This window comes from Mesoplodon bidens (genome assembly GCF_964165515.1).
Source record: "Mesoplodon bidens genome assembly, chromosome: 4".
In the NCBI taxonomy this organism is placed as follows: domain Eukaryota; kingdom Metazoa; phylum Chordata; class Mammalia; order Artiodactyla; family Ziphiidae; genus Mesoplodon; species Mesoplodon bidens.
This window is the reverse complement of record NC_138160.1, coordinates 77,965,567-77,992,487: the sequence shown is the minus strand read 5'-3', so window position 1 is coordinate 77,992,487 and position 26,921 is coordinate 77,965,567. Positions and strand designations below refer to the sequence as shown.

At 38.1% G+C, this 26,921-nt stretch overlaps 1 protein-coding gene across 23 annotated transcripts in view; it reads left to right on the top strand.

Moving 5' to 3' along the window:
- Window positions 1–26,921, top strand: part of MCTP1 (multiple C2 and transmembrane domain containing 1) — a gene marked incomplete at its 3' end in the record, with an annotated part of 528,826 nt that overhangs the window by 171,766 nt on the left and 330,139 nt on the right. For 11 of the 23 annotated variants that reach the window (XM_081230428.1, XM_081230429.1, XM_081230424.1 and 8 more), the window contains exon 1: window positions 5,271–5,466. The exons of the other annotated variants lie outside the window; for them this stretch is intronic. In XM_081230428.1, coding sequence (XP_081086554.1) covers window positions 5,410–5,466 — 57 coding nt within the window. In that variant the 5' untranslated portion in view covers window positions 5,271–5,409. Of the gene's footprint in view, window positions 1–5,270; window positions 5,467–26,921 lie in introns of those variants that run through there. 23 annotated transcript variants of the gene reach the window in all.

Sequence of the window (26,921 nt, the reverse complement as noted above, 5' to 3'; positions counted from 1 at the left end):
CATCTTACTTAAACCAGTCCTAAATTAAGTAATGAATTAGCACAATCTCTGGCACAGAGTTATTTCTCCATTTCACCATCTTCATCATCTGCTCCTAAGTTTTCTTTCCTCAGTTAGACTCCATATTTCTTGATGATACAGATTGCTTCATGTGTGTGCACAATGTGGGGCACATAGCAGGTACTCAGTAATTGATGAACTGAACTCATTGGAAATAGGAGATCTCAGATCCTCTTTAGATATGCAGTCTGCCATTATTTTTGGAAATGCTTCAGGAACCATGACTGAGGAACACTTGATTTTCACCATAATTTTGACTCAAGAAATATAGACAAATAACTGGAAAAAATAAAGTTTTAAATTAAAAAACCATAAAATTTTAAAATAATGAACCACAAAAGATATTGTGAACAATGATAAAACAAACCACACACTGAACATGATATCTATAGCTCATATAATTGACAAAGGAGCTGAACTGTAATATAGAAAGACCTTCCCAAAAATAAGTAAAAGAAAGACAAACAACCCAATAGGGAAAAGGCCAATAATAATTAGATAAGATGCTCAACTTCAGTAATAATCAGGGAAACCATAGTTTAAACACTGAGATACTATACCAGTCGCAAACAAATGGCAAAAATGTCAGAGTCTGGAATATCAGTACTGTGGATATTGTTTCTAGGAACCTAGTGCAAGGAAGACTCTCATACACTGCTGGTTGAATTGTAAATTAGTCTAATTATGTTGGGATGCAGTTTGGCAATTTCCAGTAAAGTTGCAGTTGTGTATATCCTTTAACCCTACAATTCTATCCCCTGTTATTCACCTTGAGAGAAATTCTTGCACATGTACAAGAATTAGAGTAGTTTAATAATAGCAATAAATTAAAGACAACCTAAGTTTACCAACAGGTGAATGGATGCATGGATTGGGATGCTATATAGCAGTTAAAAAGAATAAACTATGTAGAACTACATGAAACCTCAAGGTAATGCTATGCAAAAAAAACCCAAAAACCCAAAGCATCTATATACCATGATACCATTTTATGAAGCTTGAAACATGCAAATCAGTATCTTGTTTATGGATAAACACATATATAAAATATAATATATATATTATATAGATATATGTATAATATAAATTTATATATATATAATATTATTTATATATATAATATAAATTTTTATATTAATAAAATATAAAAAGATGTATGGGGATGATGAAAGATAATCCTATAGAGTGTTTACCTTAGGAGGGAATGGAAGGAGATAGAATAGGCAGGGGCATATGGTGGCTTCCATTGTATCTGCTATGTTTTATTTCTTCCAGGAAATCTGAAGCAAATTTGGCATAATGTTAAGATTTTCATTGGAGGCAAGGATAATGGGAGAAGAAGGTCAACAGACTCTGTAGGAGGTATAAGTTACCACGATAAGTGGGCTTTGAGAATAAAATAGAGCAGTACTCACTGTTAACGAACACATCAGTCTGTCAGCACTGTGTAAATTCCAATTCTGCTTAGCTTTACTAAGCATCAAAAGGGCCCTTGGGCTTCCCTGGTGGCGCAGTGGTTGAGAGTCCGCCTGCCGATGCAGGGGACGCGGGTTCGTGCCCCGGTCCGCGAGGATCCCACATGCTGTGGAGCGGCTGGGCCCGTGAGCCATGGCCGCTGAGCCTGTGCGTCCAGAGCCTGTGCTCCGCAACGGGAGAGGCCACAGCAGTGAGAGGCCCGCGTACCACAGAAAAAAAAAAAGGCCCTGACTCCTGTCTCACACTCTGAGCATCTTTAGCTGTGTGATTTTTAAAGAGGGAATACTGTGGAAATCTAGGGGAATATAAAAGCAGGAGGTGGTACCTAAGATAATGTGAAGATTTCTGAGGACTAGATCAAGCCAATAAAAACAACAAAGGTTTAGAGTTTCTGTTAATTAGGAGAGCAGTTGTGCCCAATTCAGAGACCAGAAGCCTTTCAGTGAGCTGATAATAGGCCAGTTTATTTACTGTGATCCAAGACTATCTAAATTAATATAAAGATTATTATTATAAATATTTGGCTGTTGATATGTTGACAGTTGAATAAATCCAAGCTGTATTTTTATGAAGTCAATAAAAGTGCTTTCAGGAGGCCAAGAGAAAAAAAAATCAAAAACCTTAGCCAATCTTAGAAGGTGCACTGGAGATTCTCTTGTAGCTTGCTGTCTGTTCCTATCTGTCTCTGTCCTGTCTTTGTCTCTCTCAACATATCTTTTAGCCACACTGAAAAGGTAGACAATACATAAATTTGGGCTGGTAAAGAATGGAAAGAGTGGGGTAGAAAAGAGCACTTTCACTTCTGTTACATTGTTTTAAAGAAATAACAAGAGTAGTCCACTCAGAGTGAGAATGATGTAGTACAATGAGAAATATAAAATATCAAGTTGTTATTTTATTTTAAAGAGTAACATGTTCTTTTCAGATTACCTAAGGAATACACAAATTCATTTTCATTTTATGAGATTTATGCAATAGGTAATAAACTAAGCAAAATTATTGGCTCTCTCCTTGTTCCCCATCACCCTCTTATTTCGAATCTCTTTCCCAGACATAACCACTTGTCCACAATTGGTGTGCACTCATCCAGACCCTTTTCTATGACTTTGTATATAAAAATTCATGTACCCAGAACTGGGATAATGTATTTTTCTGCACCATGTTATTTCCATGTAATGTCTTTTAGGGAGCTTTCATGTCAGTGCATCTAGATAGCCTGTTTTTTTGTTAGCTACATAATATTCCTTAGTATAGATAACTCATTATTTATTTAACCCTTCCATTGTGCATGGCCCATTGCAAAGTTTCCAGTTTTTTTACTATTATAAAAAATTCTGCGGTGAATATTCTAGTACATCTATCATTACAGCAGAAGGCAGATGCAACTTAATGCATGGCCAGATCTAGGAACTACAGTAGTGTTGTCCAGAATCTGCCTTTCTCATCTTCAACTTTGGCTTTTTTTGGTTGGCCTCATTTTCAGACAACCTCACTTCATGTGGTAGCAAATATGTCAAACAGAAGTTCCAGACTTACATTCTACAAACTTTACAACCTCTCTCCCAATGTCAGCAAAAGTGTAAGGGTTGCCTCTCACTGGACCAGCTTGGGTCATGTGCCCATCCTTGACCCTATCACTGCAGCTCTGTGGATAGTTTACACTGGTCAGTCAGGCCTGGGTCACATGCCCACTTCTGGGGCTAGGTCAGCATGATGTAAGCCACATGGATTGAGAGGGAGGGAGGAATAGGCTAGATAAAAATGAGGATTATGATACTAGTAGAAGGAGGAGGCACGTTGCTGCTCAGGCAAATATATAATTGTCACTACAAATGTCTTATAGATAATATTTTATGTTTTTGTGAGTAGCAGATAAATAGATTTACTAATGGTATCTAGATTTATGTCATAAGGACCAAAGGATTCTTATAAGTATCTTTCAAAATCTTTGCTAGAGTAATGAAACAAGTATATAGTTTCTATATAATATTGTGTGTGAAAAGAAAGCATGTTATAGATTGAGGATCATTAACATTATGAAAAAGAGATAGTTTTTCAATTTAGGAAAGTGTTACCCAATATATTTGCTAAATATTCAGTGACAATGATAGATTGTATCAACGACATGATAGATACTTGGTCTTAAATCACATTTCTTAATATTCTACTATTTGCCAATCCATAATACAACCTCTGTATTTTATTTATTCATTTATTAAACAACATTTATTAAATTTTGCTATGGACTGATCACCATGCCAGGGGCTGGGGATGAAATACCGACTACAAGATCCCTGCCCTCAGGTTTCTTACATTCTTGTTAGGGCCCACAGACTATAAGTAAGTAAACAAACAAATAAAGAAGAAAATTCCAGGCTGTGAAGGAAATGTAAAGGATCATGAGATGCAAAGTAATTGGGGAAGGTCGTTTCAGGTAAGGTGGTAAGGGAAGCCTTCTCTGAAGAGAGCATTTGAACTGCAACTGAGGACTAAGAATGAACCCGAAACTCTAGACCTATGCTGAAGCAATATGGTAGCCACTAGCCATGTATTGGCCATTGAGTACTCAGATGTAGCTAGTTCAAATTAAAATGTAGTATAAATGTAAAATACACATTAGCTTTCCAAGACTAGTACAAAAATTATAAAATATTTAATTAATTTTATATTGATTATAGGTTGAAATGATAATACTTTAGATATATTAAGATAAACATTATTAAAATTAAGTTTACATGTTTCTTTTCCCTTCTTTAATGTGATGACTAAAATGTTTAAAATTACATATGTGGCTCACCTTATATTTCTACTGAACAGTCCTGGTCTAGATGGTTTCAGTGTATTTGCTATTATTGACATGTGTGTTTTCAGTTTTTTGTCCTTGCTGTTGGTGATGGCAACTGAATTTATGTAGTAGATTTTTCTCCAAGGATCTATGTCTATAATGTTTATTGACTGAGATGTCGAAACGTAATAATTCAATGTGTGATTAAGCTTAGTACAGCTCAGAGTTAAGAGGTATTGGGAGGTGGGAAAAGCACAGAAAATTGCCGCAGTTACTAGAGAAGTTGTGTCATTAGTCATGTTTCTTTAGAAATGTTCACGAAACAGATAAAGGAAGGCTCTGAGTTGGAGAGGTAGGTAGAGCTCGCATCACACGGTAATGACAGCGTAGGACAGGATTTCTGTGGGAATCAGCGACAGCAAACCACGAAGATCTATTTCCATTCTCTACTTAGTGAAGAAGATTCTATTGTGTTTTGTGGAATTGCTACTTCTTGCATGTTAAAATAGAGTTTTATCCTACACTGTGTTTGCACTGACGGAACATTAGTGACTTTAGTGTGCCTCTTTTTGTATGTCTGTCAGAGGGATGTTGGCAAATTCACACACATTTAATAACATTATACTGATTCACGGTGGAGAGCAAGCAGGGTAGTTTTTCTTTGTGCCACGCTATTATTCGAATTCCCATTTGCGGCTTGTGCCACAGGGAAGAAGTTGACTAAAAATGCACGTATGATTTAGCGGGTGAAAATGTTCAGTTTTAGTTTCTAAACATTTGAGGCCCCCAAATGTGATGTTTGTTACGCAATCTAAGTTTTATGAGGGGAAACTGTGTCCCTACTGGTTTGAGAGAGAGTTGAGTCATATCCTGTGAATGTGAAGCAACGGTGTTTAAACATCACGGGTTCCTCTTACTTTCATTCTAAGTCGCTGCCTTTTAGAGCAGCAAGTGCTATCTGCGAAGAGGCTGCTACTAGCCCTTGGAGGAGAACAGCCTCTCTTGCCGGGATTCAGTAAAGAAAGCCAAGTCTGAAGATGCAGTTCTGTCACTGGAGTGAAAGATGTTTTGTTTGTTTCTAATCAACTATGCTGTATAGCTGCAAGCTGAAAAGTGTCTGTCATTTGCCAGTTATTTATAATAAGGTAAGTGTTATATTTTGGTTCACTCATTGTATTGTGGCAGCCTTGAATTAATGTGGCAGTTGTAGTATGTGATCTTGCCTCAGAAAATGCCTTCTCACAGGGTCTTGACAGTGGCTTTGAGATTCTCATGCAAATAATTTTAAATGTATGGTACAATCCATTTGTGAGATACTTATTAGATTGATATTGCTTGTATGATAATTTTTAATGAAAAATATAGTGCCTGAGATGTGGAAAGATTATAGTAGCTTTATGTTGTTTTTTTCTTAAGGGTTAAGTTGTACCAGAATTATTTTTTTCTTTTTGCTACTCTGTTGTCTTGGTTGAAGGTGAAACGTGAATGCATAAAATTCATACGATTATACTTGGATTTTTATTCTAAATAATCATAGCTCAACAACTATGTTTCTCCATTACAAAAAAAAGTCTTAGTAATTTTTAGAAAAAGTTGAAAGTTGAAAAGTAGCACCTCTTGCTTAGGCTTTTTATTTTAAGTGAAAGGCCATCATATTTTTAAACTTTGGCTCTGTTTGTTTCAAAATGTGTATGAGTTTGTCACAAGTCCATTTCCTCAGTTGTTGGAGACACATATACGTTGTATGGATGGAGAAATCTGTGGCTAGAGAAGTGAACAAGAGGTTTGCTTTTCAAATTCTCGAAGCTTGCTGCAGAAAGGTTGGGGTGGAAGACAGGAATGTTGTCTTGGTTTTTATTGATTAAAGAAATTACATCAAATCAGAGCTAAAGGTGTGTCTGGTGTCACATCACTTTGGAAAATCATATTTAAGTCCTTTGAATTCTTTGGAGGTAGAAAAGGTTAATTTGATTGTGAGAGCTATAGCTGTGAATTTGTGAGACGTTGCTGAATTGAGGGGTTTTGTATGTTTAAGGACAGTTGGCATTACGATACTTTTTTTTAATTGAACCACTATCATGCTTAGAGATCATTTCATTTCTATTCAAAATTATGCCCACTACAAAATTGCTAGATTCTAACTACAGCTTGGAGATTATTTTCCATTAGATATATACTCAATAGCTCAAGTTTTACAAAGGTTAAAGGGAAGGCATGTAGTTTTCCTCTTCTGTGAAGGGGAAATTAAAATTAGTTCAACTTCCAAACATATTTGAAGGCAATATTCTGAATTAGAAGAGGAAAACTTTAAAGAAAATGACTTAGCACTTTGAGAGCCTTTGGGACCTTGCATAGTGAAAAGGCACATATCCCAAAAGATTAGAATATGAGATGTTATGAATAGAATATCCTGATGCTTGATATGTATAAAACTTTGCTTTTTTGCCAGGGCAGGGATGGGGCTGTTCTGGTGAGTTAAGTATTCTGCCTGAGACTTTTTTCTTATGCTATATGTGGATTATTAAATGTCAATAAAAAGATAGAATGTAATACATCTACATCAAAACAAAAGCTATCTTATTGCAATTTGCACCATTTCAGATTCTTAAATATGGAATATAATGGCCGTCCAAACTGTTGTTATATATGAAAACTCAGACCGGTAAAATGTTGTAAAATCAAGATTTGATAATATGCTCTGTTTCAATTGTAGACTTAATTTTTTATGACATTGTACAGCCAACTGGTAGGTACCTGATTAGATTATTGTTTCTCCTCCTTTCTTTCTGTTTTCCCCATCCTTTGGCTGTTTTTCTGCTTCTTTGCCCTTCCAGGAGGAGTGTGGGTAATGGGCAGAGAGAGAGAAGGAAAGTGAGCAGATCAAATAGTGTAGTGCTTTTATTTCTCACCTCTCATGATGGTTTTGATGAGAAATGAGGTCAGGAAGAGGTTAGATATAATGACAAAAATGAGTCTTTTAGATAACCTTTTAGATTTCAGTTAATCAAGAAATTCCTTGACCTCTGAGATGAAGAATAATTGGGAGCTTGGTTGGGACAAGCTTATCTACCTTACAGAATTGTTGCAAAGATGAAGTATCACATCTGTTGTAGTATGTTGTTAACTGTAAAGTTTATTTATTTATTTATTTATTTATGGCTGCGTTGGGTCTCCGTTGCTGCGCACGGGCTTTCTAGTTGCAGCGAGCGGGGGCTGCTCTTTGTTGTGGTGTGCAGGCTTTTCATTGTGGTGGCTTCTCTTGTTGTGGAGCATGAGCTCTAGAACACGGGCTCAGTAGTTGTGGCTCACGAGTTGCTCCATGGCATGTGGGATCTTCCCGGACCAGGGCTCGAACCCGTGTCCCCTGCATTGGCACATAGATTCTTAACTACTGCGCCGCCAGGGAAACCCTAACTGTAAAGTTTTATACATATTTTTGAGGAATTGTTTTTGTGTCTTCTTGAAGTAAAGGTACTGGCAAGACATCAGAGATACTCAGAATTCCACTCTGGATTCAGAATACTTATTTTTAGTAATAAGGGTCCCCTTTTTCTCTCTTTTTGTAAACTATTTTACTTGTTAATTTCCAACCTATATAAAAATAGTATGCAAAGGTAAGCTGCAAAAAGAAAAATAAAAACCCAATTTTACCTAAGCCTCAAGTGCTGTTTAAAACTTTCAAAGAGCTGGAGGAAGCTCATCCTCACTCAAAAGATATTTATCAAGTGGCGATTACATTTTATCTTCAACCTAAAATCAAGACGCAATTAGGGGCAGCATCAGCAGAAGCACATAACGACTTTTTTTCCTTTTAAAATATTTTTATTTTAAGTAAGGCTATGTTTGAAGGGTTCACGATGAGGAACTACAGAGTAGGAAGAAATTATTTTATAAAGTAGTCTTTCTGACTCCTGAGAACTAAATCTTTCTGGATTATGCTTTAGATCTAGGGTCCCTAGTGAATCCTACTGGATATCAAAAGCAGCACACTCACTGGGTAAAATACACAGTGATCACTCCCCTACCTACTTCTGAAAATCAGTTATGAGGATCACTCACCATAAGCTCTGTGAACTCCACAGAGCTTATAAATATCACTATCACCAAGTAAGATACACAGAATTATATATTTGGAAGGGAACTTAGATGTCATCTCATATCTTCTTATTTCACAAAGAAGAGAATTAAGGTCCAGAACGCTTAAGGAAGGTGCTTAACTTCACTCAGCTAGTATCTAAACCTGGATTTTTTTTTTCTCCCAGGTTAGCTAGAAATTGATCAGAAGATTAGCTGTTTCCTACTGTAAAGAGTTTTTTAAAAGATAAATACTATTTTCAGTATTGATGAACATCCTTATAGGAAACTATATCCCCAGAGAATGTTTCAGAGAAGTCATATTGCCCTGTCTACAGGTTTTGTGGGCTGAGAATTCTCATTGGATATAGTTTAATGGAGCATGGATTTGTGGAGTGATTATCAAACTATAGCATATGACTCTTGGAATCTCTTAGCTATTGCCACAGTAGAAGTGTTCAAGCCCTTACTCTGAGGAGTTGAATCATAAGAGTAAACGTGCATAATGAATGGGGGTAGATTTTGTAGCTTTTAAAATTATAGTTAGCATTGTAGATTGTTTTGATGCTTGTTGAAAGTAGTTAGAAAAAAGAGATTCCCCAAAAACTTACTCTTAAAAGAGATTAGGAAAATTAAAAAAAACAAATTAACTTACAGCCATTTCTGTTAGAATTGATCTGGCTATTTTATTTTTATGGAACACTATTTTTCAGAGAGATGAGATGGGAGAACCATGACCTTTAATAATTATAAAAGTTAGTGACATATATCCTAGTATACTAATGAACAAATTAGATTCATACAGAAAATTTTTCTTTAAAGCCTCTTAACACTAAAATTAGAAGGCAGGTTAATTAAAAGATTTTTTTGTGTTGGTGGTATTAATAAGGGTTATATCTTACTCCTAAGAATTCAAAATATGGTTACCATTTCCTTTAATAAAAAATGTAACTCTTGTGAAAGATATATACCGTATCTTCATTTGCTGTGCTCCAATTTATAGCTTCAATAAATAAGTGGAATTTAACATCATCCTATCTCATGAATAAATTCTAGCCCTGCTTTGTAATAAAATTCATGTTAATTTTGATTCCAAGGACTACATGAATCTGCTTTATAACTATTAGGAGATAAAGGAAAACAGATAAGATAAATAGTTTAAAAACTTTGCTAAATGTAAGTGCAGTGAGATTGTGTGTGGTCTGAGGGACAGAGACCTGGGCTACAGGATGGGTGGTGGGAGAAGCAGTATTTCTTTGTACTCTTGACCCCTCCTGTGGTTTTGGAGCTGACAGGGAAGCCCATGTCTTCTTTTGATTTTGTTTTCCAATCTACAAAGTTGAGAAGACAACTTTCGTGCTAGACGACCATCCCACACATCCTGCAGGTACTTCGTAAATATTGGTTAATAACCCTATGCACATCAAGGTGGATGAAGCACTTTCAACTCAGTTGCAGAGTCCATAGATGTGCCATTGGTATAAGTGCCAAGACTGGTAATGAATACCCCCTTGAGAGAAACCCAAGTAGGAAAGCTTTGGAAATGGTTTGTTGGGTTTTAATTCCATCTTAATTTAGTAGAGGTACTCAAAATTAGTCACTTGGTCTCCCTTTACTTGAGTCATTTCACTAGTGGGATGGATTAGTAATAGTTATTCATGGCAATTTACAGCATACCCAAATGTAACAAGTCAGGTTCCAAATCCCTCACTCCCTGAGTGTTTCTCTCCAAGATGAAAATAATAATAATGGCTAACATGTAAATCAGACTGTATAATACTGTATCTTTTAATGAACTGTCTAATTTATTTCTTAAAACTACCTTATGAAATTTGGGCACTATTATTATTGTTCCCTTTTCACAGATGAGGAAACTGAAGCATAAATTAAGTGACTTATCCCAACATCACACAAATGGTAGTAGAATGATCAGAGTTGAACCTAGGTAGTCAGACTTCAAAGCCAAGATTCTTAACTACATTCTGTGCCGCCCCCAGTTTGAATCCCTTGATCCCAGTAATATGAAGTGACTCCTGTAAAGTGCTACAGAGAGGAAAAGAAATATCTTAAATGTTACTACATTTAATGATTTTCAGGACTCGAACATTCTCATTTGTTGTGAAACCCAGGCCTTTATTAGCCAGAAATAAATGGAAGTTATTTGAGAATTCATGTAGAATGAGGCTAGTAATAATGCAAAATGCATCTGGAATGAGCAGACGTAACTGAGTTCTCCTAGGTGATCGTAGTCTTTGGTGATGTGAAAAGATTTCTTTTTTTTTGAGAGAGAGAAACAGCTCTCGATGTACACATAGTCAACAGTCCTAGGAAAACTTGTGGGAATTTGTATGTTTTGAGGGAGGGTTAATGTCATGTCTCCTTTTCTTTGTACACTCCCTAAACATTTCCTGACGAAAGTCATTTGGGGGAAGGAGCACACTGAATGAATGGTAGAAGGATTTTAGGTCTGTTGTGCGACTAGATCCATTTTGATCTACCTTCTCCAGAGAGTCCACAAATTATGCTTGAAGTTCTTAGGTAATTTTCAAACCTTCTTGTTTCCTTAGGTCTCACAAACAAGAACTTGCTTCACGATGTTTTATACCCTCAGTGCTAGCACAGTGCCTAACACATAGTAGAGTCTCAGTAAGGCTTTCTGGCAAGATGGCTGGATGGACACATGGATGGATGATAGGGATAAACTGGGGCATATCCAGATCTGCTTCGAGTCATGACTCATGTACCTGAGACTGGATTAGGACCAGACTGTTACTGAGCTTGTGGGCACAAGGGAATGAAGTATGAGATGTAAAAGGATTTACCTCAGTTCATCTCATACTTCATCATCTGATGGTTTTCAGTGTGAAACTGACATGCCTATAAGTCATTTTTTGCCACAGGCCTTTCCCACTGTATCATGTTAGAGATTCTTTAATTACACTTAGGAACCATAATTACTTTACTCCCTTGATTCAAAAGCTAAATTAAAGCAGATATATACATATATAATTAATATACATTATACATATGCAGAGAGAGAAATTAAGTAATAAAATTAAAAGGTCAAAATAAATGTGAATACCTAAATTAATGGGAATTGTCAAAGTTTGACTATTTTAAAATTTATTGTGGGAAACAATAAAAATTCAGAAGAACAATTGAAGCAGCATATCAAAGAAAAGAAAGGTATTTTTAAAAATCATTTAAAAATGCTTATTTACAAAAGTATAGACTTCTTTCCATCTTGGAACAGAAGCTTTGTTTTTCCACAAAATTTCGTTAGAGAGCTCAGATAAGAGGTCTGAGAACCAAAGTTGATTTGGCATAGTCAGTCAGTTGTAAAGGATGGTTTCCAAAATGAGGACGGTGACTAAGGGCTTGGGTTAGGAAATGCTGCAGATTTTGAAAGAGGGTATTAAGGTGGTTATTGTTTCAAGTTTTCCGGTGGGGGAAAACACAGAGAAAACTGCTGTACAAACATTTGATCAAAAATAAAATATATACAAGTTTTAGACAGTGGGAGCAATCTATTGTGAAATTTACGCATTTGTCCTTGACCCAAAGCAGTCATTAAAAACAAAACAAAAAAAGAAAAGAAAAAAAGTCCTAATCATCAAAAAATTTTTGGATGGATTTTCTTTTCCCTGGTCCTAAACACTAGCATATGTTCACTGTTCAAGGGTGTTCTATTTTTTGGTGTACAGGTGTCTTGTGTTATTTGAAATGCATTTGATTCCTGTGGCTGTTTTCTGGAGGTGATTTTCCTACCTTAGAAATAACGTGTTCCAAGTCAGCAATCCGTGGAAAGTGTTAACCTGGCCAACAGTAGACCTGCATTCTGCATCATAGAGTCTGGCCCTCAGGTTCAACATCCCTCAAATGAAGGATTCATCCTGCAGCGCCTCTCACATTTTCCAAAGACTAGGAATTATTACAGGATAGGATTCTTGTATTATTTTAATTTTTCTTTCCATTTTCAATTCAGTGGTTGCTGTGAATATTGAAATCAATTCTGAAACTTCCACGGTTATCTAGCCAAAGTGACTAGAGAGCTTTTGCTAAGCCCACGCCTGGAGTTTGATAAATGCTTATGCTATATATATAGAGAGAGACAGACAGACAGACACCCCCCACACACACACACAGTGAGGTTAGTCAGATAGATAATTAATTAAATGAATGATGGATGGATGAATGGAATATCTCATGGCAAATGTGTATTCTAAATGTGTAAATAGCTACAAAGAATCATCCATACACCAGACATAAGAAGACTTTGTAGCATTATTACCTGTTTTAAATCATTGATAAATTACATGGTATATTAATGTTCAAGAGTTTTTGAAAACTATATTGCAGTTCCAAAGATGTCTAGATTACTTCCAGGAAGCCACTGTTATCAACAGGAATATGACTTCTTAGGTTGCTTTCAAGAGACAGTATTAAGGTGGTTATTGTTTCAAGTTTTCCAAGGGAGTAAAACAGAAAATTTTCCGGTAAAAATATTTGATCAAACACAACTGAATAGGGTCAAAAATATATGCAAGTTTGAGACAATGGAAACAAATCTATTGGAAACATAGTTTTGTTCTTGGGTCCTACATGGCAGGTGCAAAGAGGTCCCATTTGGGTGATATTTATATAACAGGCACTAATATAATTTTTTTAGAAATCAACTAAGGTCTGAAAACTATATTTGCTGCATTAAAATACTTTCTTCATTGTACCTGGACCTCTTCCTCATTGTCTATTATTTTTCGTAAGTTTTCACGAAAGATTGCTGTTATATTTTCTTTTTTTTTTTTTTTTTTTTTTTTTTTTTTTTTTTTTTTTTTTCTTTTTGCGGTATGTGGGCCTCTCACTGCTGTGGCCTCTCCCGTTGCGGAGCACAGGCTCTAGACGCGCAGGCCCAGCGGCCATGGCTCACGGGCCCAGCCGCTCCGCGGCATGTGGGATCCTCCCAGACCGGGGCACGAACCCGTATCCCCTGCATCGGCAGGCGGACTTCTCAACCACTGCGCCACCAGGGAGGCCCTATATTTTCTATTTTAATTGAAGTTTTAAAATAAAAATTAAAGAAAAAGTTAACTAAAAACTAAACATCAGTTTTATCTAAAAAGTACAGTGTTATTTTATCTAATAAGTCAAATTAGTTCAACATGCTGTACCACCTGTAAAGTTTCTGTGATTCCTTCCTTTACCTGAGCAGCATGTAATTCATATTCACAGACTTTTGGAATTAGAAGGTACCTTAAAATAAACTAGCTCAATTCCTTTAATTTGCAAATGAAAAATATTCTGGCACAAGCAAATTAAATGACTTTTCCAAGGTTATATACACCCAGCTCCCAACAGAGCCAAGCTGGACCTGGAGTTCTAACATGAAACGCTGTAGTCTTTTTACTGTATCAATTAGTGAGAGCATCACTATCTGAATTTAGTATTCAAGTGGTGCATTGGATTTTCACTTCGTATTAAAATTTTAATTGTGCACAGCATAAATCAACTTGTTTGTCCTAATTTCCTTTTGGCCACTAAACAGTTTTTATCATTTTTTTGGAAGGGCATTTTTTTACCCACAGATTCTCCATAGATGCTTTTCCTAACACCTGATAGTTTACCTTGATTCTATTCACTTGGCAATGCAAATGCATTTGTAATTACAGAGACGGGTCCACATTTAACCACTCGTGCACATCTAAAACTGCTTATATTTTCCACCCCCTCCAACTTTCTAGATCCTCAAAATAAATGCATTACATCAAACTGACAGAAAACTCCATAAATGCAAATTATTATATTGGGAACAACATACACATCAATTCAAATCATTTAACCAAACAAATGGAAACAATTACTGAACGATGCTCTGTACTAATAACTGTACTTTTGTCATCAAAGTAGTGATGTGCTGCAAGTTCCCTGCCCCATTGCCTTGCTCCGTGGCTCCTTCAGAAGCTGGGCAGCCACACCCAGGCAGCAGCACTCAAGGTTCAGGGTTCTCTACCTCTCCAGGTGGAAGGTCCCCTTAGGAGATAGCCCAGATACAGATGGCACCAGGTAATCTAGTCTACCCTCTTTCTTTTAGATAAGAACCAGCAAAGATTGTGCCTGATTTGGCTTCTTATTTGCAACTGCAGTGGCAAGTGAGGAAGGGAGATTTTTTCCAGTGTGTTCTTTAGAATACTAGTTCTATGAAATCAGCATCCTATAATCAAATAACTTTGGGAAACATGGCATATTTTATTCCCTTTTGAATATTCACACTGGAGGCAAAAGGCAAACACTTTACAAGCTGGGAGTGGGGATAGTTTAATATTCTTTAACCCGGTATTTCCCAAATAAATTCGTTTTCAAAATATAACCTATTCAGATTGTGGAACACACTCGGGAAACACAAATTAGACATTTTCCTCACTGACTGTATGTCCTGGAAAGAGGGTGGCTTGGGAAATGCAAATTTGATGTTCCCTTGGGGTCTCTGTCCCTACAAGCCTCTCATAAAATGAGCTCAATACTGAGTGTAAGGAAAATTTTGACTTTGAGATTTTTCACCTCATTCAATAATACTGTTTAATAGCACCCAAGATGTTGTTTCTCTGAGCTGGTTGGATGACAAAAGAAGAGCGGCTCAGAGCAGGGAGCGATAAACCTCTGAAGTGGGAGATGGAGAAAATTTCACAGAAATGCTCCTTAAGCTGCATCTGGAAGGACGTATTGGCATTTTCCCGGTGGATAAGAGCACGTGCACAGAGGCTTCCCTCAATGTAAGAGTTCAGGAAACTGGTTAAAAAACAAAGTGTCTTTGGAGTCTGAGGTGGAAACGGGCGTGGCTGATGAACCAAGTCAACCCGGGTCAGCTCGTGCATGAAGTTCTTTCACTGCTATGCTGAGAAGCTTGACCTTCACCTTGTAGGGCAGTGATTCTTCAACTGGATGGTGCATCAGATTCACCAGGAATCTTTTCCAAACTCTGTACCCTATGCCCAAGAGATTCTGGTTCATTAGGTTATGCGTAGAGCTCAATAACGTAAATTTTGGGAAAAGCACCCAGGTGATTCTAACGTACACTCTAAGTTGATGAAACTTGGGGCATCAAGAAATGGTGTTAAGGAGAGGGATGTTGTAATTGGAATTTTGAAGACTTTGAGGAGGAAGGGTTGAGAGGATTGTTCCCAAAGGCAGGGAAACCATTTGGAGGCTGTTACACCAATTTGAGCAAAAAACAACTAGGAAAACAAAGGCAGTGATGTGGGAGGCGGATGGGGGACCACAGGTCTGGTCCAGATCTGATGCATAGTATTTGGTGGCTGACCAAATAACAGGTGTAAAAGGGAGTGTCTAGGTCCTTGGCTTGATGATGCTGACAACCAGGGCAGGAAACACTGAAGAGGATGCACCTGAGCTCTTGTTCATTCCTCGCTCTTCTTCTTCCACCTGCAGCTTCGCTACCGTGCGGCACATCTAGCTTACCTCCACCTCATAGCGCTGTCATCTTCTTCCATAACTTTTCAACCATTAGACCTTCTGTGCAACTGAGCACCTCCTTGTTGAAAAGATACCAGAGAAGCCCTGATCTGTTGGGAGAGCTGGCCTAGGACCAAGAGGGCACTTGAGGAAACATTTTGAGCATGGGAGTAACCATTTGGGAAGATGTACGTGAATGGCGGATCTTTGTAGGAGAACTCGCAGAGCACCCTGTACTGTGAATCTAGTTGGGGCTGTGATCAGCCACTTCCCCACTCCATACTCAGTGAGGCTGAGGAAGCAGGGTTGGGTAAATGTGTAGAATAGTCACAAAATGCTTAATAAATAGGTACCCTCAGTCCTAAGTCAAGGGCTCCCAACCAAGCCTCAGCAGCAGAGAGAAGTTAAGCCATGAGTCTGGATGAAGAGAAAACTAATGAAGGGAGGAAGCTGAGAGATTCATCTGTTGAACAATCAAAGAATGGCTTTGGCAAGTGCCACGATGTGGGCTTTGACCCCACCTCTGCCCAAGGCTAAAAAGAATTAAGAGGCTTCTGGCATGGGGCTTGGTGAACTTCCTGAGAAGCTCAGCTGTACAGTATAGCTGGGCCAGTGAGAAAGGTCCTGTGAGCTGTGATGTGAATGCAGGGTATTATGATGAGCTATAACAAGGAGCAGAAAAGGCCAGGTGGCGCCAGGCTTGAGAGAGGCTCTCAATACATCCCATGAAAACAGGTGGTAAGTGGAGTCCAGACTTGGAGCTAGAAGACCTGGGTTCAAATCCAGACCCCACTATATACAGAATATGTGATTTTGAGAACATTATTTGACATCTCTGGGCTTCAGTTTCCAACTTCAAAAATGATAATAAAAACACCTTCTTTGGAACTAGCTAAACTAGGTTAGATATAGAGTATAATGTGGGCCCCCTCCTGCTGTCAGTATTCCCACCTGATCAATGCCCGAGCCTTTTTGCAGTATCATAATTCAAGCATACACTAGTCTGGTGGTCTGTGGAGCAACCAATTCATGTGAGACAGTTTGGGGCAAAAATTGAAAAAGCCTGTACTGTGCAAGGTGGATTTGACAGGAGGGTGATTGATTAGAATCTTGTTTACAAGCTCTTATTTATATTTCCTCAGCCTTATGTAATTTGTTTTGTTCAGGATTTAACGGAACTAGGGTTAGAAGGATAGGACTTAATGTACTACAGAACTGACAGGATGTTTCTTAATACCAATTTTACTGGAACATAAGAGCAACTAGTCAAACTATGTTTCTAGATGAGGTGAGGGGAATGGGGTCCCTTGGTGCTTCCAGAACCAAAGCCAAAATATGCTTAGCATCAGTATGCCAACCGACCCCCAAGCACAACACAACACACACATGGCTGGGGGAGGCGGGAGAGACAGAGAGAGAGAAGGAAAATTGTAATGAATAGTCTCATATTAGAGTCTCTGAGAAATCCAATTGTTAAGAAACCCGTATATCAGTTAAACTTGCTTACGCTAAAGGAAGACTTGTTTTTCTAATGGACCTATTAAAATTTCTCTAGCAGTTTTTCTGTATAAAAATACTGGAAGGGCTTCCCTGGTGGCGCAGTGGTTAGGAGTCCGCCTGCCAATGCAGGGGACGCGGGTTCGTGCCCCGGTCCGGGAGGATCCCACATGCCGCGGAGCGGCTGGTCCCGTGAGCCATGGCCACTGGGCCTGCGCGTCCGGAGCCTGTGCTCCACAATGGGAGAGGCCACAACAGTGGGAGGCCCGCGTACCGGAAAAAAAAAAAAAAAAAAACTGGAAAAGAGTACAAATATATGAACTTTCAGAAGTATGTATTTCTACCCATCCTGATTTCTCAGAAGTTCAGCAGAGAAGCAAAATATAAAATTCACCTTTCATATGATTGCCAGATTTTAATAAAAATCTAGTAAATATTTTATTTAAGACAGTCTCATTTATGTGATCATGGATGTCTTTCTGATTTTTAGATGCATTGGCCTGTGCAGTGGCCACAATCCCATAGGGTGAAACTTCAAACCTAAAAGGGCCTGTGTCGTCACATGCGATTCACTGGTTGTTTCAGTGCATTCCTCTCCATGCATTCAAGGGTGCAGAAATATTTTTTGAGGGCCTTTGTGCCGGATACTGTGGGGACACATTTAGCAGATAAAATGAACACAATGTATGCCAACAAGAGGCTTTAATCACTCTCACGCGTATCAAATTATAAGCTGTACTGAGTGACATTAGATAAAATAGATGATGATAGAGTATAATAGGGGAAGTTAATTTAGATTATGGGCTCAGGAAAGTTGACTCTGGGAAAATGACTTTTAAGCTGAGACTAGAGATGTGTAGAATTAATTTTGGTTTCCCATGAGCTTTAAAACATTTTAATTTTATATTGGAGTATAGTTGATTAACAGTGTTGTGTTAGTTTCAGGTGTACAGCAAAAGAGATTCAGTTAGACATAAACATGTATCTATTCTTTTTCAAATTCTTTTCCCTTTTAGGTTATTACAGAATATCTAACAGAGTTCCCTGGGCTATACAGTAGGTCTTTGTTGGTTATCTATTTTGTATACAGTAGTGTGTATATGTCAATCCCAAACTCCCAATTTATCCCTCCCCGACACCTTTCCCCTTTGGTAACCATAAGATTTTTTTCCAAGTCTGCGAGTCTGTTTCTGGTTTGTAAATAAGTTCATTTTTTAAAGATTCCACATATAAGTGATAGCATGTGATATTTGTCTTTCTCTGTCTGCCTTACTTCACTTAGTATGATAATCTCCAAGTCTAACCATGTTACTGCAAATGGCATTATTTCATTCTTTTTTTTTTTTTTTTTTTTTTTTGCGGTACGCGGGCCTCTCACTGTTGTGGCCTCTCCCGTTGCGGAGCACAGGCTCCGGATGCGCAGGCTCAGCGGCCATGGCTCACGGGCCCAGCTGCTCCGCAGCATGTGGGATCTTCCCAGACCGGGGCACGAACCCGCGTCCCCTGCATCGGCAGGCGGACTCTCAACCACTGCGCCACCAGGGAAGCCCTATTTCATTCTTTTTAATGGTTAATATTCTATTGTATATATGTGCCACATCTCCTTTATCCATTCCTCTGTCGATGGACGTTTAGGTTGCTTCCATGTCTTGACTATTGTAAACAGCACTGCAGTGAACATTGGGGTACAGGTATCCTTTTGAACCATGATCTTCTCTGGATATGTGCCCAGGAATGGGATTGCAGGATCATATGATAGCTCTAGTTTTAGTTTTTTAAGGAACCTCCATACTGTTCTCCATAGTGGCTGTATCAATTTACATTCCCACCAACAGTGCAAGAGCGTTCCCTTTTCTCCACACCCTCTCCAGCATTTATTATTTGTAGACTTTTTGATGATGGCCATTCTGACTGGTGTGATTTTTAAGTGTGTGAGGATAAGAGAAAACTATGTTAGGTACCCAGCACAGTATTTGGTACAAAAGATTTCCAGGAGATTCAGAGCCACTCTGTCTCCTAATCAATGAATATCAAGCCAGACTCTAGAGACCAGCTGGTGGGCTACACATGCTGCCATCGGTTCTGGATTTGGGGAGTAAGTCCCAGGTTATCTGTGGACCCACTTGACTCCACAGCCTTTCTGATTAGCCTTCACTGAGAATATTCTCTGCACGAATTTCTGCACAAATCTTCTTTACTCAACATTTCTCTGCAAAGATGAGCACCCTGTTTCTCCCTTCTCCTACATTCCAGTTCATCTAGTTTGGCTGTGGTTCTCTGTCTCCTCTCCTTGAGAATACGTTCGTCTCCTGGAGCCCCAGCCCCATGGAACTTCCCTTGAGCCAAGACATTGCCATGCTCCCAATGAGGATTGTCAGCCTGTTGCCCCTCCACCCCCCGGACCACCTTAACCAGGTCATACCCTTCCAATGCAGTCCATAGTTGCGTAGTTAAAAATCAGAATGAGCTTTATCTGCCCCCTAGACTTTGTGGTTCCTGCTTCTGCATTGACTCCTGGGGGGATGGGACTAATGCTACCTGAGTTCACCAAGCCACAGCCCAGGCCTGCCTTTCCTCTCGCCCACAGCCAGCCTTCCCTTGATGATCCTGCCTCGAACACAGCCCGAACCCTGTGCGTAACTGGTGAGATCTCAGAGTTGCTCCCTGGGCGCAGCAGTACAGGACAACTCCCAAGGCAGAGGGGATGGTAGCAGTGCTTCTATTGGGATCAGACCACAGTGGGCTTGCCTGAGGAGAATGATACCATCCTCTGGAGTGGGCTTGAAGTGGACTGGGTTTGAATTCATTGTCAGAGGATCCAAGAGTAATTATGAAGTAACCAGAGTTACTGTGGAGGCTGGGAGGTTTGGAGCTCCCTAAAGGTATTCCCCAATCTGCACTGCAGAATTGGAGTCCCCCTAACGAGGAGAAAGGAACTAGAAGAGGCTGGAGCATGCCTTGCTGCCCAAAGTCATCAAAGGGCTGGACACTGCAGCAGCAGAGAGAGCAGGCGTGTTTCCAGAAGCATTGCTTCAGCACCTGTTCTCTCCTCGGGCAAGATGCACAGCTGGGTTTCAGAATATCACCAGAGCAGCTGGCTTGTGACCATAGACCCTAGTGGGCCTTTCATGGATGAGGTGTTGGCAGATGTGTAAGAAGACAACTTAGATGCTGATGGGAGAGTGCTTTAATGTGGGTGTGAAAATAACAGGCTTCACCACAGAGAACAGGAAGACAGTTCTGCCTCTCTTTGTGGTTTCTGAGGTTTGTGGTTTTAAGGCTACTGGGACCACTTACAGGAAACGTTGTTCTTTTGTTTTTCTGTCTGAAACACCCGCAACAGTGAAGAGCCAAAAGGCAGGGGGCTTCAGGAAGAGCACACTTTGAAAAAGGATGTCTTTGCTGCTCTTACACGTGTTTCCTATTTCCAGCTATTTCCAGATACAGACATAGACACGCATATCAGATTCTACCCTTGCAGGTAAGGCACCTGGCTGTGTCATCAAGATGTAGCATATTTCCATATATTTTATTCTGTTAAAAAAAAAAGCCTATGCTTTCAAGCCTGGGTTGACTAAAGGAAGGTCCTTATTAACAGTTCCTTTATTGTTTAATGTGATCAGCTTGATTTCTGCATGGAAGACCCCACAAAGCCAGTGAAAACTGTGATCTGCAAAGTTAGGAATGCATAAAAATCCTTATGCTGTGTGGACTTCTAAATGATTTTATGCTCAGTTTCTGCTATATCTGTTTCTATTCAGTGACCTACGAAAAATATGGCAGAGCTCTTGCTATTGTCTTAATACATTCTCTGTCACACCACCCCGTTCTTCCTGAGCAATCATAGTGGGCGATGAGAAAAATAGGACACATTTGAAAGAAAATGGGTGGCTATACAAAAGACAAGTACATTTCTTTGGCTGTCAAAATTAGCTATGAAAATTAAGATTGAGAACATCTGTCTTAATTATGTATGTAGCACAGACTGTTCTGTTGTTTCAGTCTCTCTCAGAAAAAAAAAAGAAAAGTTACCTGCTAGTCTCTCATGATCTTCTCCTAAGTCTAATTTGGTTTTGGCTATAAAATGCTACTGTTGATATTAAATAATGTTCTTATGTGCAAATATGTAAAATTTTTGCAATTCCTTTTGCAGACCCTGTATTGTAAGGTTGGAAAGGACAGACTAAATACAGTAATCATAAATTTCAAAATAGAAATGACTACCAAAGTGTGTTAGCTCGGTGTTTAATTAGGCATAGAAGCTTTATTTTTGACCCAGTTGTGAAAACCATACTAATGCAAACTGATATCAAGAAAGCTGCTGGGAATAGCAAAAGAAATGGAAGTGAACTAAGTAGAAAACAGATCCTGACCCACCAGGCAGTTGAAGGCTTGATATATTTACCATTCACTAAATGTCCTCAGAGTACTAGACACCACAGAAAACAAACCCATAAGGCTGCTAGGGCCTGTGCACCTGCCACCTGCCACTGAGGCTGTTGACATATTAAACTACAACCCTCCTGTTTTTGTGTTTCCTTTATTTTCCTTTTTAAGAATGATTGTGGCCAAATTCCTATATTTACTGTCCCTTAGAATTAGATGTTCATTTTCCTCTTCTGTCAACATTCCTTCTCTCCCTCTCCCCTCTCCCTTGCCTTTCCCTGTCCGCTTGCTGTGAATTAAATCTATTTTCTCTGGTTGGGTATTTCTTAGGGGGAAACCTACCCAAGATATTATCTCTGTCTTTGAGAAACTTATAGTCAAATGTGGCTCAGTTCACTTTCTAGTCTTGCTGAATGTATTTTTCATTTTAACTTGATTTGAATATAATAATAATAAATTTAATAGAATAGAATAATTACCTCTTTTTTCTGTATCAAAAAAGAAAGATCTTATTGAAAGGTCAAATTAATTTAATGATTTATGTTTTAAATTGAGGTTAAGAATTTAACCTCAGGGTAGTTTATTATAACAATATATATTTAAAATACTTAAAAATATATGTAAATATATTTCATAGGTTAATAATAAATATACCTTAGCTTATTTTTGCATAACAATTTTCAGCAAGTTATTAACTTATATATTATTTGTAGATCCTTTTGAATTTTCTATAGAGAAAATCTGTGAATAATGTCACTTTTATTTCTTCCTTTCCAAATCATATATTTTGTATTTTGTTTTCATCTTCACTTCTGTGGTCAGGACTTTAGTAAAACATTGAGTTGAAGTGATGGTAGTGGGTATCCTGTCTTTCTTGCAATCTGAAAGGGAAAGATTTAATTTTTACCATAAATAACAATGATATGTGTTAATTACTTTTATCAGATTAAGAGATTTGCTGGCTTGCTAGGATTTTTTAAATTATTAGACATTAAATTTTATGAAATGTTTTTCCTATATCTTTGAGATGATCATATGAATTTTGCCTTTAATTTCCTAATTGGTGAATTATATTAATTGGTTCTCTGATAGTAACCCACTTTCAAATTCATAGAATAAGCCCATCTTGGTCATAATGTTTTATCTTTAATATACATTGCTGGATTTAGTTTACTAAATATTTTGTTTGGAATTTTTGCATATACATTTGTGAGTGAAATTGGTCCTATTTTTTTCTTTCTTGCAATTGCCTTGTCAAATTTTGGCATTAAGTTATTGGCCTCAAAGAGTTGATAATTTTTTTTTATACTCTGGTATAGTCTGTATAACACTGAAATGATATATTTTTAGATATAGGAAGATTTTAATTATGGATAACATTTGTTAAATGGTTTTAGTTATGTTCAAGTTTTCTAGCCCTTGAATTAGTTTTAATAGATGATACTTTTAGATATAAGTTCATTTTATGTAAACTTCAAAATAATTGACAAAATTTATGTATTGTTTTATTTTGTGGGAAATGCAGAAGCAGTAAAGATTTTTAAGCAGAAAAATGGCACAGTATTCAGAGATGTTATGCAAGATGAGCTGGATAAGGATTGAAAAACTGTAACTCTTTATTGGTCAGAAATTTAAATGGCAACTGTTAAAGTCATGTTTGAAGTAGTCATACTCAGCTTCATCAACATCTCAACCATTAACAAGATGATTGAATCTGTTGCTCACTTCTAACTCTGTAAGATTTCTTATAAGATGGTTGCCTGTTGGTTTATTAAATGTCCAGTCACACTTTAAAGGAAAGTTCTGTGGGTGGTTCTATATTCCATTCTTATGCATCATACTAGTGTACCTATGGGCCTTTGTACATGGCTCTAACTCAAAGTTTCTCTGAGTTCATTGAACCCCTGGTGGGCCTCGAACGTTCTCCACATGGACTGAAAACTCATCCAAAATGCCAAATTATCGTATTTGTTCTTAGGGTCAAATGACATTCATTCTTATGTACACATATAGGGTATTTACTAGTACCCCACTGAGTGATTTATTGATTACTAAAATTTGGTATTTGTTAATACATGTAACATTATACAGATTCTAGGAATACAAAATCAGTAGAATCCTAGGAAGTCCAGTTGTCATACTACAACTGGCAGCATTGTGTAGCTCCTATTACATACACACTTAAAGAGTCAGAATCTTCACAGATTTCTGGATTAAGGGTTGTTAACAGTGTATCATTAGTGCCATTTTTAGGTGATTGTGTCTCCCAGTTGCAGCTATTTTTATGTAAACTATCATCAGTTTTGCTTCACTATTAATTCCATTTGCTGTGGATTATCTGGTTAACCTTATAGTATGTAGATTGCACACATATATGTGTGTATATATATATAAACAGTTGTTTGGGAGCCACTAATTCCAATGGTCAGACCTTAAGGCACGTGTTGTAGTTTGAATATGAACAATTCATACATTTAGTACTAAAGCAGATGTTTACACAGTTTGATTAGTTGTGATGTTTCATTGTTATCACAGCCTTTCTTACACCTCTGTCTCCCTGTCTCCCACTGGAAAATGGAAATTGGTGGGGTAGGGTGGCTGTGGGGTTATTTACTTGTTATAATTGGGCTGAGATAACAACCTTTTGTGGATTACTCGTTAGAGGACTCCAGGGGTAAACATTCTATGATAAAACATGAAGCAGTCATGAGTGAACATCCTGCATCAAAACTTCTTTTCTATTGTCTCTTAAGAAATACAGACTAAATGAACATTTCCTTGTTTCCTATTTCCAGAAGTGAGACTTCTTCTGGAATTAACTTCTCTGCTAATGTATGATCTTTTGCTTTTGGCAGAGAAGGTGAGAATCTTGCAGCTTAGTATTTCTTTAAGAGAATGAATAGCCACATCAGCACCACTGATGAGTTTGCTGTAATAGAAACAGTTCACAGAAGGGAGAGTACAGTGAAAGGGAAATCGAAACAAAAATGAAAATCGGAAGATCCCTGAGCTCTGGTGTTTGAAGGTCGGAGGGCAGCTTTCCCAGTGCAGTGCTCTTCTACAGGGTCACCCACACGCATGTCCTCTTTATTCATCTGTGAATGTTGAATCCATCACTTCTCTATGGACATTGGGGAAACTTGTTTTGAAAATTATGCAAGGAAAGTTCCTTTTCAAAGATCAATTCCTAGACTCAGAAATAATAAGAAACCCTTGTCCTGACAATCACCGTCATTTGCAGTGCATGTTAGGATATATTTCTGCATGCCTATTTGAATGTGCTTGGATTTTTCTGGCTTAGAGAGAATTTGTAATTGCTGAAATTAAATAGTGCAGTTGCCAGAAGGATCTGTGGGGACTGTTCAGTTTTTTTTTTACCTGTCTTATGCTGAAGGGACTCTCAGATGCGTTCAGAATACCAGCCTCTCATTCATGTTCCTGCTGCATATCTGATTTCCACATCTATAAAGGAAGCTGGATCTTAGCATGGGGAGGGAACTTTGAAGCTCTTTTCTTGTATCTTAAACTGGAGTGCATGCTACTCTGAACCTAGAGATAGAGATACTACCAACCAAGAGTTGAAAGTCAGAATAAGTTTTGGACCCAAATAAGCTACAGTACATCAAGGCATTAACTCTGACGGGTTTTCCCAGCATCTGTTCTTTTTTTTAATCAAAATATATACTTTTCAATAAAAAACATAAAGGTCACTCGTGGATGCTCTAAAATCTTGCTTGAGTAAAATTTTTAATACTATAAACATAGAGGCTGAAATAAATCAGTTATTGTAAAAAATAAATAATACTTAGTAAATGCTGTGACCAAACCCCATTCATTGATCACATTGGTGGAAACGGTCATTCTTGAATCCAAATCTCATGTCTGTTGATTGCTTTGCTTTCCATTTTAACTATGAACTTGCTAACTACTAGCTGGGGCAAGTAACATAAACTCTCTTAGCCTCAGGTTCCTTATTAGAAAACAGGGTGAGCATAGTGAGGAAGACCACAGGTTCTGGAGTTCACCTACAATTGTAGCCCAGTCTCCTGCCCCTCAATTGCAGCTGCTTAATCCGAGGCACGTTGGCCTCTGTATGACTCAGTGTCCTCGTGTGTCAAACGTTGATCACCATAAAACAGCCTCCTGTGAGTTTCAAATGGGACAGTGAATGCCAAGCACTTAACACAGTGCCTTCCACAAAGAAAGCATTCAATAAATATTTGTTATTAAAAACAACCTTGAAGAGGATTTGTGGAAATACACTGGATGTACATTGGAAGCAAAAAGGCCATGTATAAAGGCAGACCAAGGGAATCTTTTACCATTATGACTTTGAAAACCTACTTCCATTTGTAAGAATTCTCTACTTTTTTCCCCCGATTTATCTGTTTCATCAATAGTTGTTCCACCTTTGATTCATCAGCCCACACTTTTTTAGTCTTTTCTTTTTCTGTATTTGGCATAAAAGGGGAAAAGAAAGATGTCAGAGGGTCATTGTGGCTGTATTTGTATCAGCCCAACTTCCATGACTGGCATGTTCCCATCATTTCCCAATGGAGTTGCCAGATGATCAAAGACCTTACTGACCTTTTTCTGGGAATGAAGAGTACAGAAACAAGCATAGGTTAAGGATAGAGTCTCCTTTAAACTCTGTTTTAATATATCATCTGGAATTCTGCATAGAACAGAGTCATTTTGGATAGACCCAGAAACTACCAACAGAGGGCAATGACTTTGATGTACCTGCAGATGTGGCCGTGTTTTTTTGTTTTTTGTTTTTTTTACTTTTTTCATCCTTCTGAGTTTAGCAGTAAATTATGCTCTGCAAGGCTCTTTATTAGAAGTTAGGGTGCATTTTCCAACAAATAATTTTATGACTAATGAAAAACTTGCTAGAAATCGGAAGCTCACAAGTCTGCTTAACCCACTGATTATTAAAAGTATGCTGGTGAGGGTCTCACAGCTCTGCAGAAGCTGGTCACCCAGAATGCCAGAGGTGCCCTGCTGCATGGGATGGGTTCTTCCCTCCTTCACTTCCATTTGGTAGCAGGCAGATTAGGTGCCCCTCTAGCTTCAGGAACCTGGAATAGATGTTCCAAAGAGACAGAGATGAGAAAGGGGAGAGAAGTGTGCCTGATGGCTCTAGAAACCAAGGCACGAGAGAACGGGTCAAGCA